At 33.2% G+C, this 16880-nt stretch overlaps 1 protein-coding gene across 6 annotated transcripts in view; it reads right to left on the minus strand.

Moving 5' to 3' along the window:
• Positions 1-16880, minus strand: part of LOC125053830 — a 37613-nt gene extending 20733 nt beyond the window's left edge. For 4 of the 6 annotated variants that reach the window (XM_047655408.1, XM_047655407.1, XM_047655405.1 and 1 more), the window contains exons 1-7: positions 16208-16880; positions 15758-15930; positions 15271-15366; positions 11503-11594; positions 3059-3168; positions 1588-1599; positions 12-195 (exon numbers count right to left, since the gene is read on the minus strand). In XM_047655408.1, the coding sequence (XP_047511364.1) occupies positions 12-195; positions 1588-1599; positions 3059-3168; positions 11503-11594; positions 15271-15366; positions 15758-15930; positions 16208-16375 (835 nt within the window). In that variant the 5' untranslated portion in view covers positions 16376-16880. The remainder of the gene's footprint in view (positions 1-11; positions 196-1587; positions 1600-3058; positions 3169-11502; positions 11595-15270; positions 15367-15757; positions 15931-16207) is intronic. The other 2 variants (XM_047655409.1, XM_047655406.1) reach the window with 2 other exon arrangements.

The raw sequence follows: 16880 nt of genomic DNA on the forward strand, positions 1-16880 counted from the left end.
TAATCTCTTACTTGCATAAGCCTCCTGATCTCGGTGATGTCTGGGTGGGGGCGGGTCGCGAAACGAGCAAATCCATTCATCTTTAACGCGCAGAACTCTCCCAGTAACCCGGGCATAGTATTCATAGTTATCTCGTCCGAAAAGATCGCCGGCGCTAAATTGTTCGATCAGTTGTCGCATTATTCGTGTCGCCACCTACGGTATAAACATATATGTTTGATACTGGACAGGCTAATCAGATACATTTCAGTGCGATCAATTACAAATCCTGTAGTGCACATCCAATACGTTTTTAACATAGGGGAATCTCCCCTTCATCAAAAACAATAATGTACGTTTGAAGTAAGGAGAGCATACTGTCATTCGCAATTGGTCGCACTATATACAAATCACATTTTTCTATATAGCAGCACTGAAAGAAAAATCTACGACTGGTGACATTCTACGATAACGGGCACAGATTAGAGAACTGACTAAAATTCATATATACCAATATTTCTCAGAGGACAAAGAAAATTTGTGACTATGAGACAATTGTATAAAGACTAAATATGGGTTTTAAGCGTTAAACTGGTTTATTTTTAAAGCTACTTTATTTACAAGTTTATACCGAAAAAAAAGTGCGTACAATTATAGCCATATATATTCTACACATAGCAGCAAGCATTTCAGCTATCATTTTTATGACTTAACATAGAAATTATATACACAATAAAAGCAAATAGACACTGAGTCATAATTGAAAGCAGGATGTGAGCAAGAATTTGTGAATTAAGTCCTTATCTTGTATGAAGTTGAAATTCGACACGTGTTTGGTCCTCACGTCTATGACAATGGGATATTTGACACTGAATCAACATGGCAAATTGCGTAAAAGACCATTAGCGCGAACAATACGATCGAATAATAAACGTAATAGGGTAAAAATATTATGAGAAATTTGAACAGCGGTAGGACACAGGCGCAAATATCGTTCGAATATTATTCCTGTAGTAAACTAAATGTATGGAAGATATATACGTTCGTTTACTCAGAACCTAATAATAACTAATAGATTTGTTCTAACGTCTTTTTAATATCAAGTCCTATATGCTATATTATTGACCGCTTTGTTCGCTAATATATAACTATACAAATGTTTATTTCACCTATAAATATTTTTGAGAACTGGCATCTAATGTTTTTGATATCTAGCATCTATGTACGATTTTTAGCCTTATTAATACTTTTTAACAGGTAAGTGGTCTTGTGCAATCAAACTAGAAGACATTTAAAAGCAAGGCTACAATAAAAAAACGTGGTATGAGCAAAAAATAACTAAATTTGAATACTAGTCCCGGTTAGCAAAAAAACATGGCGATTAAAAAGAGTGGCGGAGAGTTTATTGCCAGTTCTTCTCTTCCGTTCTACGCCCTTGATTTGAGAACTGGCACTAAATGTAAAATTAGAAGCATTTATATGTATTTCTTTACAGACAAGTCATAAGTGTACAAAGTGTTACCAATATGATTAAATGATTTTTGAATTTTTTAGCGCCAGTTTTAGTAAATAGTTTATTGAAATCTACTACGGTAATAAAGTACTTACACACACTTCAGCCTTTGGTTGCATGTATAAACAATTGAGTGTTGTTAAAGCTATTTACACCAAGCACTTAATAATAATTACACCAGAAACGTTATATTGAAATAAGTATTATAAAGTACATATGTGTATTCAATGTAATCATTAAATAAGATTTGTATTACGTACTTACTTTTGTTTAGACGGGATTTTACTAACTTAGGTTTGCTCGGTTTATATATCCAACGAGTTGTAATTGCTAGCAGTAGAACATTCTAATGCATACTTTTTATTGTCTATACAATAATCTACGACTCTTGTTGATTATAGAAATGGAGCGCTAATAACTTTAGTAATAAAGATGAACTTATTTCGCTTAGAATGTTTGGTTTTAAAATTTATTAGTATGTCACAATTTTTTTTTACAATATGGTCGCTTCCGTAATTTAGACCTATCCTGTATAATCCAAAGGACCTGAGTTCGTTCCAGGGAAAACAATTGACCGTTATTTGGTTCAGTAGGCAAAGAAAGATGACCTTATAAGAATAGGTGCATAAAATATGTTCTATGATTGATTATCAAACAGACAAAATCAAGAAAGCATGTACCATTGTTCAAACACAAGCTTTATATTCCTTTTTTTTTTATATACGTTGTCTCGGATTCAAACTATCGGAACGGTAGTTTTACTGTGCATTGTTGGCCGATAAGACTGATCTTGATAAGCGATTACTAAACGACCTTACTCACGTTTTACTATGAAATAACGTTGTTAGATTAAAGTTTCGTTCAAATATTTCATCATTAAATCATCTTTAATTTTCCACAGCACGTAATCAAATATGTGGCTTTCGGCGTTAACAGAGGTAACAATATTTTGAAAATGCAACTGTCAAAAATAGTGTAATTAAAAAACACTTTGCGAAATAGTTTTGTACCCAACATAAACCTTTAAACTCCAGTCACAATTCAGTATTAATGTTGGAAAATGATTAATCTAACTTTTAATTCTACAAATTATTTCTTTTATTTTTTTTTAAAAGACAATTCACACCAATTATCCTAGTCCCATGCTACGCTGATGTAGCTTGTGTTATGGGTACTAGGCAACGGATATACATACATATTATAGATAGATAGACATATAAATACATATTTAAACACCCAAGGCCTAAGCTCCACACCAAATGCTCATCACATCGATGTTCGTCTCAGCCGGGGATCGAACCCGGGACCCATGGGTCTATGTTTCAAAAATAGTTTATTAAACATACCTCATTATTTTCCAAAGGCAATTTTTTTCTTTACCAATAAACAACTAGATACTAGAATAATTTATTAGTGCGGATATTGTAGTTAGTATAGAACTATAGTTATATTGAAATACTTTAATAAATAAATAAAATATATACGTGCTTCACTACACGCCCCTCATATTAGACATTAGAATTACATTCCCCTACACAAAGCATTTAATTGAACAATGATGCTGACCTTGAACCGTTGCACATCCTCCATTGTCGCAGTCTTGCCATCTGACACGCAAGAATGGAAGAAAGATGGCGCCACGGATACACCGAGAGCCTCTGACGTCATTCCCGTACCTGAAAATAATTTGACAGTTAAAAATAATTTTAAATAACAATTCTTTATTGGTATTTTTTTTCTTTACACGCAGTGTCTTCTGTGCCTGACACATGTCAACAATGTTTGTGTCTATGATATGACGGTTTCCTCACGATGTATTCCTTTATCGTACGTGCAAGGAATTAACTGTTTGAAAGACAACGGGTTTATTATAAATACTCAATAATTACACCACTGTTTGTTTTTGCTTTATTTGCAAATATAAATCATATATTCGCCATCGGTTAAAATATTAAACATATACATTCTCAACAATTGTTCGTTAGAATTAGGCAACCATAAATACGCCATAAACTATAGAACGGAAGTACCCACACAACGGGAACCACCATAATAACGATTTACACTCAATTGAACATGCATAGATAAAAACGTTAATTTATTAACAGCGGAACATAGTGAACGTAACGTACGGATGAATATTTGTGGCAAGGTTGGTACGTTATATATTTTAGAAAATCATAAAAGCTAGCTATTAAGCAATTATTTAGAGATTGTATGTAAAAAAATTAAGTCTATGATTTGATCTTAGTAAATAATATTCCACAGACAATCCTCAAACCTCATATAATCTATCAACAGTACAGTACTATATTATTTATGGCAACCATTGTTTAAAGAACTTTATTTCTCATTACAAAAATTATTTTTTATTTACATGAGAAATTTAATATTAAGTATATACGAACGAGATACACGTCGCCATCAGCTAGCCCAATTCTAGTCTAATGGGCCCATTCTGATGTGTGTCTTTAATGCCCTTTTGAACAGATCAATCATGTTACGAAGCTTAGACGGCAACCGATTAAACAATTGCACACCCTCATACCTAATAGATCTCTTTAAATAATTTGTGCGCGGCTTTGGCAAGATAAGCAAACTCGCTCGACGAGTATTGCGTGTAGTGGTGTATTTGATTTTATTAAATGATAAGTTACTATGTAGAGAGTTATTTAAAAATTTTTTAATAAGGATACAGGTGCTATAAACATATAGTTGTTTAATCGTCCTAATTTTAGTTTCTTGGTAGATTTTATTAGTAGGTGTTAAAAAATTGTATCTGAATAGTGCTTTTATTAATTTATTTTGTAGTGTTTGTATTGTAGAAATTTTGTTTTTGCATGCTGTACCCCATATTTCAATTAGGTATATGAAATGTGGCTTGACTAAACAATTATAGATCAAATGACGTACAGATTGCGGAATGCATTTAGATATTGACCAAAATCTGCCTATAAGTGATTTTAGTTTGGTAATTATGTGTGATATATGAAAGTTCCATTTTAAATTTGTATCCATTCTAAGACCCAGATATTTCTCCCATTTTTTGTTATTGATTTCAACGTCTTGAACTTTAAGCGGTTGAAAGATAGGAATGAGTTTATTTGTTGCCTTGAATATTACATAAGATGTTTTTGAAATATTAATTGTTAGAAGATTTTGTTGAAACCAAGAAGATAGAACATTTAGGTCTGATTGAGCTTGAGCAACCATAGTCTGGATATTTGAACCAAAGTAAAATAAGCAGGTGTCATCAGCGTAGAGAGTGATTCGGCCGTGTAAACCGAGTTCGTGAATGTTGTTAATATATATTAAAAATAACAATGGACCTAATATAGATCCTTGTGGGACGCCGCATGTTATTGGTATTTCTGAACTTTGAGCATTACCTATTTTTACTATCTGGGTTCTGTTTGATAGATATGATTTGAATAATTTTAGTGCACGATCTTTTATTCCTATGCATTCTAATTTTTTAAGCAATAAGTTGTGGCTTACGGTGTCAAACGCTTTTTTCAGATCAATAAAGACACCCAGCACCATTTTCTTAGAGTCAATATTTTGTTTTATGTCGCTAACGAGATCGGCTGTGGCTGATAAAGTGCTGCTTTTTGATCTAAAACCATATTGGCGTTTAAAAATGAAATTGTTAGTTTGCAAGTAAGTGTCATGTCGTGAGTAAATAATCTTTTCTAATATTTTTGATATTGTAGGTAGAATAGATATTGGTCTGTAATTGGCGGGTTCGGTTTTGGGGCCAGATTTATGGATAGGAGCAACTCTGGCCTTTTTAAGAGAATCCGGAAATTCACCATTATGCAGCAGCTTATTAAAGCAGATCGAGAGATATTCAGAAATATGATCAACTACGCATTTTATTGTTTTAGTATTGATCCCATCTATTCCACTACTACAATTCGTGTTTAGTGTTTTTATTATATTAGTGATTTCAAGTGTTGTGCATGGATTAAAGTTAGATAGTTCAGAGTTAAGACTTTGAGGAAGTGCTAGTGTAAAATTAATGTGAAATTGTGTTGGTATTTCATTGGCTAGTTTTAGCCCTATGGTAGAAAAGTATGTATTAAAAGCAGCACAAATATCGGTTGTTTGAGTTAACTCTTTAGTGTCTATAATAAGTTTGGAAGGTGTGCAATCTTTATTTAGCTTGTTACTAGCCAATTTATTTATTAGACTCCACATTTTTTTAGGGTTTTTAGCGTGTTTAATAAATTCGTTGGAGAAGTAATTATCTTTAGTTTCCCTTATTTTCCTTTTGACCGTATCTCTTGTAGTAGTATATTGTGCTTGAACAACTATATTTGTAGGATCTTTTTTCAGTTCAGCCCATAATTGGTTTCTAAAGTGAATTGCACTAATGACTTCTCCACTTATCCAATCTTTCTGAGGTGGATTAAGTATCTTTTTCTTTACTTGTTTGCATTTCCTTACACAGTCCTTAATCGTATCTTCTAGTAAAGAATAATCAAGTGTTGCTACATCTAAATTGTAGGTCGTGAATAGTTTGTTAAATTTAGCATAGTCAATGGCTTCATATTCAGAGTATATTAACTGCGGGGCTTTGGATTTTTTTAACTCGATATAAAGTTGCCTATGGTCGGACATTCCTGTCTCAATAAATGCCATATGAAAACGGTCACTTCTTAAATTTGAGCACACGTGGTCGATTATTGATTTACGTGTTTTCGAGTCACGTGTACAATATTTTTTCCTAATTTTATTTATGATGTTATATCCAGCCTCGTCCATTACATCCATATACTGCTTAGTTTGTTTTTCATTCTTTTTCACTAGATCTATATTAAAATCCCCAAAGACTACAGCCCTCTTTCTTTCTCTTAGTTGCAAGCGAAGTTCTTCCAAAAACTTTGAGAAGTTTGTATCTCCAGGATTATACACAAGTCCAATTTCGGTGGCATATCTGTCTAATTTGACCCATAGGTAGTTGTTGCCATTTTTATATGTTGACTCCGACAAACTATGTCTAATACTGTTATGGACATAAGTTGAGACTCCACCACCTCTAAAATCCGATCTATAATTGAAATAATGAGTATAGTTTGGTAGACTCATCTCTTGGGCCTGAGTTTCATTAGTGATCCATGTTTCTGTAATGAGTACGATATGAACAGTTTTAGAAATTGTTTTTAAAATGCATTTGAGTTCATTAAATTTGCCTTTTGCTCGGATACTCCTAGCATTAAGGTATAAAAACGATAAGCGTGACTTGTGTGGTTGTAGCTGATTATGGTTTTGCAAAACTTCATAGGTATTTGTATCTGTGTTGAGGCGTTTGGTTGTATTTGTTACTTCGAGTTTTTTGGAGACATTTTGGTAATAGTGGGTATTCCAGATCTGTATTTAATAGTGATGTCAGTATCTCCCGCAGCCTGACGTCGCACTAGTTCATTTTTTAAATTTTGCAAATATTTTTGCTGAGCTGGAGTTAAGTCTGAATAAATTTTAATGGCTTCTGGAAATTTAGACTTGTTACGTAATAAGTATTTAGCCGTAGTATTTGTTTCGTAACAAACTTTGATTCTACGGTTTTTGCCTGGATTAAATTTTCCTATACGAAAGACCTTAAGGGGTTTTGGTAGACTGGGGTTTATGGTGGAAATCAGTTGTATTATCTTATCTTCATCCTTTAACGGTCCTTCCTCTGCGTTGATCGCTATTTGTTCAGGTATACCTGCAATAATGAGGTTTTTCTCCCTTTGATTGCGATCTCGAACCTCATTGATCAGATTTTCATTAGAAAGATGCTTGTCGATAAAATTGTTTGGCAAAGATTCATTGTTAGCCGTTTGATCTTCCACTTGCGACAGTCTGCCCTCCCAGGTACTCATACGAGCTTCAAGAGAGATTATGTCATCCCTAAATTTCCGCGTCACTTCGAAAATTGCAGCGTTGAGGTCGTCCCGCCATTGCTGCCTCAGATCTGCGAGTTTAGTATCCATATATTTTGTCAGCATTTCAGTATCGACGTTTAATGATGATGCTAAACTTGTTTTCGGCGACACGGATGAAGTAGGAGCAACTTTTTGCTCTTGCACGCCGAGCACTTCCACTTTTTCCTATTCATCGGTAGAATTTTTTTAAAATCAGCTTCAGATAGATCAGCGCAGAAGAAATGCAACACCGTGAGACAAGATGTGCATTTAATCAATTCAGTATCAGAGGCATTTTTTAGGCATTTACCACAATCCATCTTGGAAAATTATAAAATTAAAAAAAAATAAAAAGTATTCGTTTCGTAGGTATGTGCGCGCCAGGATTTGATCCACAATCGACAGTGTGTATGGTGTTCCTAACAACTTGTTACAAGTGCTAACCAATTCATTACTTGACTTGCGAATAAATCGTATATAACACAATTACGATTTGTCCAAAACAGTGTTTAGGTTTTATTTTAAAGTACTTGATTAGCACAAGACACTTTTAAAAGTCACTTCACTATTTTATGTCAGTTTTTTGCAACAATTACTCTGATGTTTAACCCCAACCAAACGAGAAATGTCCATCGCGGTATGGCGGATAACAAATTGTTCGATCACGACTAACGAATCACTGTTTAATACATTGTTCACAACTTATTACGTGAAACTGTTGCTTAAAATGTCATAGTTCCCGTGTTTTAACCTCTTTTACACACTAGTTCTATTTTTAATTTAAATAAATTTACGGAGGTAATGTTAACTGTGATGCGGTACCCGCTATGACGGCAAAGCGCTAATGCCACCATCCCAGCAACAACCTATTAAAAATAGTATTATACCAAACGGAAAGGTCAGGCCAGGTTATAGAGACATAGATTGCCAATGCAAAGAGCACATAAATGTTTCGTGTTATACATAAAAGTATATTTAAAATAATGCGAGATTATCACGCTCAAATAAACAGACCGTAATGTTATTGTAATATTACAGTTGTCGGTACTGTATTTTCATAGTTCTATACATATTATATATCTAAGAACTATTTAGTATTAAGAAGTTATTTATTGTTTAACTTTGTAATAATAGGTTAATTATATCAAATACATATCTAAAATGAATGTAGATGGAGTAATATCTCTAACCATCTTAACAATATAAGGTCTCATGATCTTAAATAGGTCAATTATGACACAACGAGGCGTAAACGGAAGTAATAAACGTGCTAGAATAAATATAGACTATATAGATATATAATATATGGAATATATGGAATAACATGTAGGGGAAATTAAAACTACATTATTTCCTTAAGACGGATATAGGATGGAATTATGTACTGCATTCATTTAATAATGGAACGAAGTATATTTTCAATATACCCTCTTTTTTATGACAAAATAATCTGTCTATTTAAACCGCTTTTAGAATTTGCGGGGTAGGTAGGCACATGTACCTTTATTAGGAAAAAAACTAAAAACAACTTCTAAGCATGAAATGAATATCTTAATTTTCAAGATACTGGAAGAATTGCAATTACAATAGATATGGCGCGTTAGACCTTATTCAAATTACATTTAGACATCTAAAGTTTTATCTATGTAATTAAAAGTTAATGAAAATCGAACATATCGATTCAGATCAAAGAAAGCAAAACAATTTCTTTACTGTGGTTAAAAAAATTAAACACTTATTATCCAATATTTTATGTTTCGAGATGATAAAAAACACAGTAATTCCAAAATTAAGACGGTACCGCTTGCATCACATCGACGCTGCCCACGCGCATGTAATTGGCGAAATTACCACTAATTATTTTCGGTTTCATTGTTCCAATTTTTTGCTCTGAGAAACGTAAGGTCATGGACGGATGAATCTTAGAGTTATAAAATCATGCCCACAACCTTAATGCCTTAATGACTTCTACTGACACTAGATGCTACTTTTTATAAATCCAAAATTTAAGTATATTTTATAGAATAACTCATATTCCAAGTGAAATCAAGTAGTTTACTTAATACGATAGACGTACTTTAATTAATGTAAAAATAAAATGGATGAAAAAGCTAATTGGCCCTGTAAAATATTAATACAAAACACGCATAAAGATTCCTTATGGCTCGTGGCTGTCCATTATATTCATAGACAAAGCAAATAGACGTCGCGTCGAATTATAAACCTTTTCCCCTAGGGTTTTTTAACACATTTATTGTCAATGGTAGGGTAGGGCGGGGCTAGTTGAGCAATTTTTCACTTGCTTGGGTATAGCTCCTCAATGATAAGTCTCAATGAGTTGTTATGTGTCCTGATGGATTAGTAATTTATCCCTTAACAAAAGTGTCCATAGTATTTTTTTGTAACAAGTCCAATATAATAGCTACAGATGTTTAAATGCAGAAAGTCAAGTATGCTCAATGTACCCCATAGGTGGGGTAAGTTGAGCAAGGGTATGGGGCAAGTTGAGCACTAAGAATTTCTAGGCCAAACCATGGGTTCTATGTTAACTTGAGATGAAATAAAATATATGTTAGACAGTCAGCTTTTTATTTATAGTCTTTTATTGACAGAACAACATTTTCGGTTAATTATACAAAAAAATTTTCTTTGTATAATTAACCGAAACTAGAATCAACAAAACATGAGCATCCATATCTATCCATTACTTCCGATAATTTCTAAAAAAGATTACCAAGGCTGGTGGGTTCTGGTTTATGTATGGATAGCTACGATTTTTTTGTTTTTAAAACATCATCAACCATTCTTTTCCGGAAATCTTTTTTGCAATTCAGCTTGGTGGAATTTCAGCACACTCTTAGGCAAGGCGACGGACGTCTTTTGGAGAAAAATGCCATTTGTAGCAAGAATTTTTTCAACAGTTCTCTTGTGAGAGAGGATATACTTCCCTCGGTGTTGTATAGCCCATAGATGAATCATCATCTTCATTTAATTTATTTAAAAGTCAACCAATACCGAATTCTTTAGCGGCGGTATTCACACTTTTTCCCTCATCTTGGACAGCCTTTGCAGCATTATTTAAGTATTCAGTAGTGTAAGAACATCTTGTAGTCTTCCTCTTGTAAGTCCGCATCCAAACAAAAATAAAAGATTCATTACTCATCAGTTGTTTAAGTCGTAGAGTTAGTTGAGCTATAGTTGCTCAACTTACCCCAACCCGGAATTTTAAAGAAAAAGTAGGATTGTAAATAAATGCCTAGAATTAGACCCAAAACCTATTTACAAATCAAAAATACAATAATCTTCTGAAAGATTAACACTCTCCTGATTGAAAACAGAGAACATTTGACAAAGACAGACGAAAACTTGCGATAAACAATGTTTTTACTTTTTGGTCACAAAATAAACAAAACGCCGTGACACTTCACTCACTCGTCGAGCTGCCACTAGCTATCGTGCGATGATTACCTCTCCTACGACTCCTTCTTTTCGCTATTTGATACTCCCGCGTAAGGTGAATAGTTTCCGAGATATTTCGATTGCCCAACTTGCCCCTATGCTCAACTAGCCCCGCTCTACCCTACTGATAATATAGTATAAAAATAAATCAGTGGCGCTACGCTTTAGGTCTAGGCCTCAGATTTCTGAATCTGTTTCACGATCATTTTTCAATCTAATAGGCAAGTAGGTGATCAACCTTCAGTGCCTGACACACGCCGTCGACTTTGTTTAAGACATATCGGATTCCTCACGATGTTTTCCTTCACCGTTCTAGCGAATGTTAAATGCGCACATAGAAAATAAAGTCCATTGGTGCACTGCCGGGAATCGAACCTACGACCTCAGGGATGAGAGTCGCACGCTGGACCCGACAGACGTTGTCCTGCATGATATTTCAAGCAATTAGTAAAGCAAAGTATGAAAGTACCGACTGCAGCGCCATCTGGCGGGCTGATTTGTGAATCTAAACAATTCCCAGATCCCCTTGAACACACACAAAAAATTTCATCAAAATCGGTCCAGTCGTTTGAGAGAAGTTCAGTGACATACACACTCACAGAAGAATTATATATATAAAGATAGTAACGTCAAAATTCATACCAGCTTTATCAGCATTTGAGGCCATCACGCGAAATGTGCCGAACAGGAGAACAAGAAGTCTTTGCGTGCAGACTGGTAGCGACATAAGTAATCTGTTGACAAACACATTATTAAACTTTTAAAATTTAAAATTACCTCTTTGAAAATGAAAAACATTTATATATATACTTAAGAACCAGTTAAACAGGGTTTGCCTTTACGAAGTGGTTAGTGGTAGAAGGTATTTTGAAGTGTTTGTGAACTAAAGGTTATTGAAGAGGAATTACAGAATCACAGAATAATGTGATGACACAAACACATGTTTAATAATTTGCGTAGCGTACGCCAAATCCTGTATTTACTTTTATAAGTGTACCTTTGGAGTAATGTGTACAAAATTTCGCAGTTTTTTGTATATCCACGTTTAGGAGAAACTACAACTCAACGGAGAAACCGTTGAGTTGACGATATTTTAATCGTATACGTTATATAAACTAATCAATACTTATAGATATAATTCTCCTATTAAAATCAATATCAATTCAAATAAGAAAAAATATCTAAAATTAAATACAGCCTCAGTAACTATACCTTTTCCAATCATCCGCTTCCCTTTTCATTGCATGATTCGAAATTTAAATACACCTTTGTCTATTTCCCTGAACATTATTATCTTAATGACCTAATTATAGAGGAAAATGAATACGAGGTGAATGACCTGTATTGTTACGATGATGATTACGTGAAGTTACGGATTAATAACATAATGTATGTTTTAATACAATATTTGCGCCGTTTTATACAATAACACAAAGTTTCTGACATTGTGTTCTAATATTTTGTGAAATTTTTATTACTTGTTCGAAATGTTCTACCGGGAACTACAATAATACATTTACAGTTATAGACATACAAAAATTAGGCTCGTAACCCCTTTAAAGAAAACTAATCAACACTTCATACATTTCTCATAAAATCTCAGTTTGCATGACGGTTTTACATAAATACTTCTTCGTTCGTGACCCACAAGAAAAGACAATTAATTATCCTTAGATGTTTAAGGTAAATATTATCGATTAAGTCATATTAAAGGATAATAATAAGAAATATTAACACTTTAGTTCATATTGGAGTCGGTTATTTTTTATAGATAGGTTATCGCTTTTAATATTGCGACGCTTTGAACTTAATTCAACAATTTAAAGATGATTATCTGTGAGTAAAGGTATTTAGGTACGAACCTAACTCAGTACAGCAGGTTCGATGTGCCGTTTCGACCGGTTTCTGTTATTGATTGCCTACAATTTTAATACTGCGCCTGTACATCTCGTATTATGTAGTTTTGACGTTTCAACGCGAGTCCATCATAAAAATGTTAAATGTTACAATAAAATACCTTGTGACATTTTAAAACTAAATGAACGAAAATTTTAATGTTTTAATAAAAGTACACTTTGTAAGCATATTACAAATTAGAGGATTATATTCAAGATAAGAATGCTTGGAAACATGTCGGTCCTGCTCCATAGGACAATCATAGAGCCTGGACAAAATCAAATTGGTTGCTGATTTTTTGCTTTAACATATTATTGTTATTTTTTATTTATTTATAGTACTACAAAATGTAATTATTTTATCGCACACACTGTTTTATTGTATTTTTTTTATACTATTTTTATTACTCTTTAATGTATAATATTCTACGGTTTCGATATTTGTAAAAATGTAAGGAACATGTATACTAACTTTTTTAAATTTTTAGTATAGTAGTTTTATTCTAAGAGTACATTGTCTTCACATATAATTAATTAACTATTGTAAACAAAATATTGTAAACCTATTTTAAAAAGTAAGTGTGGAGTTTCTTGCCCATTCTTCTCCACACGAAACTACCTTTTGGAAGGGGCAACTAGAATCTTCTTTATATTTTATTTGACGTTCAAATGTGCCAGGTGGTCTAATTGAAATAAATGATTTGACTTTTACATAACGAAAAAAAACCCTCATAAATCGATACAGTTTATCGAATTTCAAATTTTATTCAGAGAGCAAACAGGCCAAGATCAAATGCAAGAAAGGAATTGGAACGATCTTTCCTACAGGAATGCTCCCGTTCTAAAATAAAAGTTTATAAAACACAAGAAGTGTTGGTCATCCGCATACATGAGCAATTAAAATTAATTTGTCAAACAATAGGAAATACTAACATTACGTTTTGTGTTCGCGGAAGGGTTATAATTAATTCAAATATGTTAATTTTCTTTAATTCCTCAAAGTCAATTTGTAGCTCTCTTTATGTCTTGTTGTTTCATTAATCAATTTAAAAGTTAACAATAAGTGATACTGATGAAGGTAGACCACAAATCCAACAAAAACCAGTGGTGCTACATCTTTTTAAGGTCTGGTCTTCATAATTCTGTATCAGTTTAGTGGGTCTATGGCCTAGAGCCGTAAATAATCATATAAAAATCTGTAAATTTGTAACTTACAATGTAATGTAAAGTATATATACATTTTGAAATATATTACACTTACATATTATGCCTATAACAAAGTAGTATTACACATACGTAAAACTTAATTGTTGGTTCTTTACACAGATAAGACAATGGGCGATCTTATCGCGATAACAGAGTGCATTGAACAATTTATAATGCTGACATGGAACAATTAAATATTTTTTTGTAATGGCAGGAGGCTCATCTGATGTTAAGTGATACCGCCGCCCATGGACACTTTCAATGCCAGAGGGCTCGCGAGTGCGTTGCCGGCCTTTTAAGAATAGGTACGCTCAATAATATGTTTCATCTAATACGGAATTACTCCTTTTTGGTTTAACATTTTAGAAACTCACATAGAAAATAACTTTTGAATAAATGTATTTGAGACGTAAATATTATATTTTAAACTATAGCTGTAAAAGTTTAAATACAGTAAAAATATTTCTTATTTTCTTTCTATATGGCCATATCGCATAAATGAAAGAAAATAATGTAATAAGTATTTATGTATACTATATAGAAATATATTAATCTACTACAAATGCATATTTCGTAAGGAGACATTGAGATTTAAACTGACAGAATGTTTATTTATATAATGAAAGAATTTTCAATTTGAGTTTAGAAAACTAACAGCCTAAAAATCTACCATAACCCACAAATTGTCAGCGCACTTTCGACTTTGCTAGCTGAAGCAACGTGATAAAATTCGTTTCTAAAACTAAATTACATGGCAACAAAATGCGATCGCATGCGATCAAAAGTATTGTTCGCTATGTGGAAGTGACGTTAGCTACCATTGTGGGTAACAATGAAACCATTGACTAATCAAGCGAAAATTATATTGCTTCCTTAAAGGGAACCATTCATGTTTGGTCGCTATGACGGTCGCCGCGCATCTATTTTTATTTACGTGTCTCATCAGGTTTTCTTCTATTAAATAAGATGGTAGAAGGGACCACCCTAGGACTTGCCAAATCGATAACCCGACAAGGGCCCCGACTTCGATTTGGCAAGTCCCCTTTAAAAAATAATAATACAGTAGCGCAACACACCCTTATAGGTTTTAATCTCAGATTTGTCTTTTCTCACAATGTTTCCTACAATCAAGTATTAATTGCGGACATAGAATAGACATTTATGAATAGACAGGGCTGAGTAGCAACAATAGAGTGAGAATCGAGCTTATAGCCGCTATGATTACACTGCTTTGAATAGTAAGTGCAAGTGTATCATAAAACGTTTCCTTTTGACACCAATTGTATAGGTTAAAAAAGCTTCATAATACCTTCGTATAGCATCAACCTGTTGTTCTTGGGGCAACTCAACAGCTGCAAATAGCTGCATTTCACCTTCCCGTCCAAACACTCCACCAGGTATTTTCCTAAGGGAAATATTTTTCCATTATCTATTTCCTTGCTATATCTCATGGTCTATAACTAATCCAGTGACTAAGGAACTTATAACCAACTTTAATACTCATTACCTTCTTACATAGAATACAAAGAAATCTTATATTAATTTAAAAAAGTTTTACTACATCATATAATTATTTTAATTTTGGAATGTAAGAAATTGGACTCTTCTGTAAAATAAGTTAAATAAATGTGATTTATCAATTTTTTTCTATAATTTAGTTGGAGAGCTTAGTGTTAATACTTACTTGCGTATAAAGAACAGATCAGTAAATAAATTTATAAAAATAACATAATTTCCTAGTTTTTTAATTATAAAATGAGATATATAGAATCTAGTTAAATATATATTTTATTTACCTAAGAAACTTCTTCAGGACACTAGCTATAGTGTATACTGAGTAGTTATCAACATTGACTAGTCGTCCAGTTTGTAAAAAATGAATGAGCTTCTTCATAGCGCCCTGGTGACCAGGAGCACGAAATACATCTCGGCGAAGAGGTGCTTCCTTATTTAGTTTTAGAATTAGGACCTAAAATTACTTTAGTTATAATGATTTCATCCAGGTAGTTTTTATATGCCAACAATCAAATCAAACAAAAAGCTTTACTGATTTTATAATATGATAAGATAATGTTTATTTTACTTTGTCATAAGACCCTAACAAACATCATTTCTTTAAAACATTAGAGCGAAAAGACAAGCCAAACTAACAGTATAACTAAGAATAAGGAATTTTTAGGATTCAAGACTACTTTATCATAAAACATTATATATAATATCTGGGTAAAGTGCAAAGGCATACTTACAAGTAAAGGGCCAGGAATGTCTTCTTTGCAAACCTCATGGAGAGGGGCACCAAACTTTACTTTTTCTAATCTCCTTGGATAGGGCAATGAATTGGGATGGCCACAAGACGTTACTACATTACTTAGCGTAGCAGCTCGCCTATGCATCCTTCTTGCCCAATTACTCATTTTAAAATATTTCAATTTTCAATCACAACTCGATTCAAGCCGAAATTAGGCACAAGGCGACTGCCGGGGCAACGTTTTATGTAAATCGAACATAGTACAATGTTATTGTTTGAAATTCAATTATCAGTTTGACTTAGACAATCAATTTTTTCAACTTTTTGTTTTTATTTCTTCAATAAATACAATGTTGCTATTGCCGCAAAAAAATTACAATTTTAAAATACTGAGAAAGTAAGAGTAAGAAAATACTTCAAGTTTAATTTCGGTCAAAACCCGTAGTCGAGCCATAAATCTAAGTCAGAAAGATGGACGGTACAGGTAGGTCACGTCGGAGAGTTTCGCACTTCGCAGTACCTATTGCTGTTGTTTGCTCGCCACCTTCTAATCTCAATCCTGACCAAGTCACCAATCCTCCGTCCTCAGACCTCGCAGTTTAATTCAGTATTCACCAGTCACCATATAGACGTTCAACCGGTCAACACTCTTCCCTCTATAAAATAATAAA

The sequence above is a fragment of the Pieris napi genome, chromosome 11, assembly GCF_905475465.1.
Source record: "Pieris napi chromosome 11, ilPieNapi1.2, whole genome shotgun sequence".
Taxonomy (NCBI): Eukaryota; Metazoa; Arthropoda; class Insecta; order Lepidoptera; family Pieridae; genus Pieris; species Pieris napi.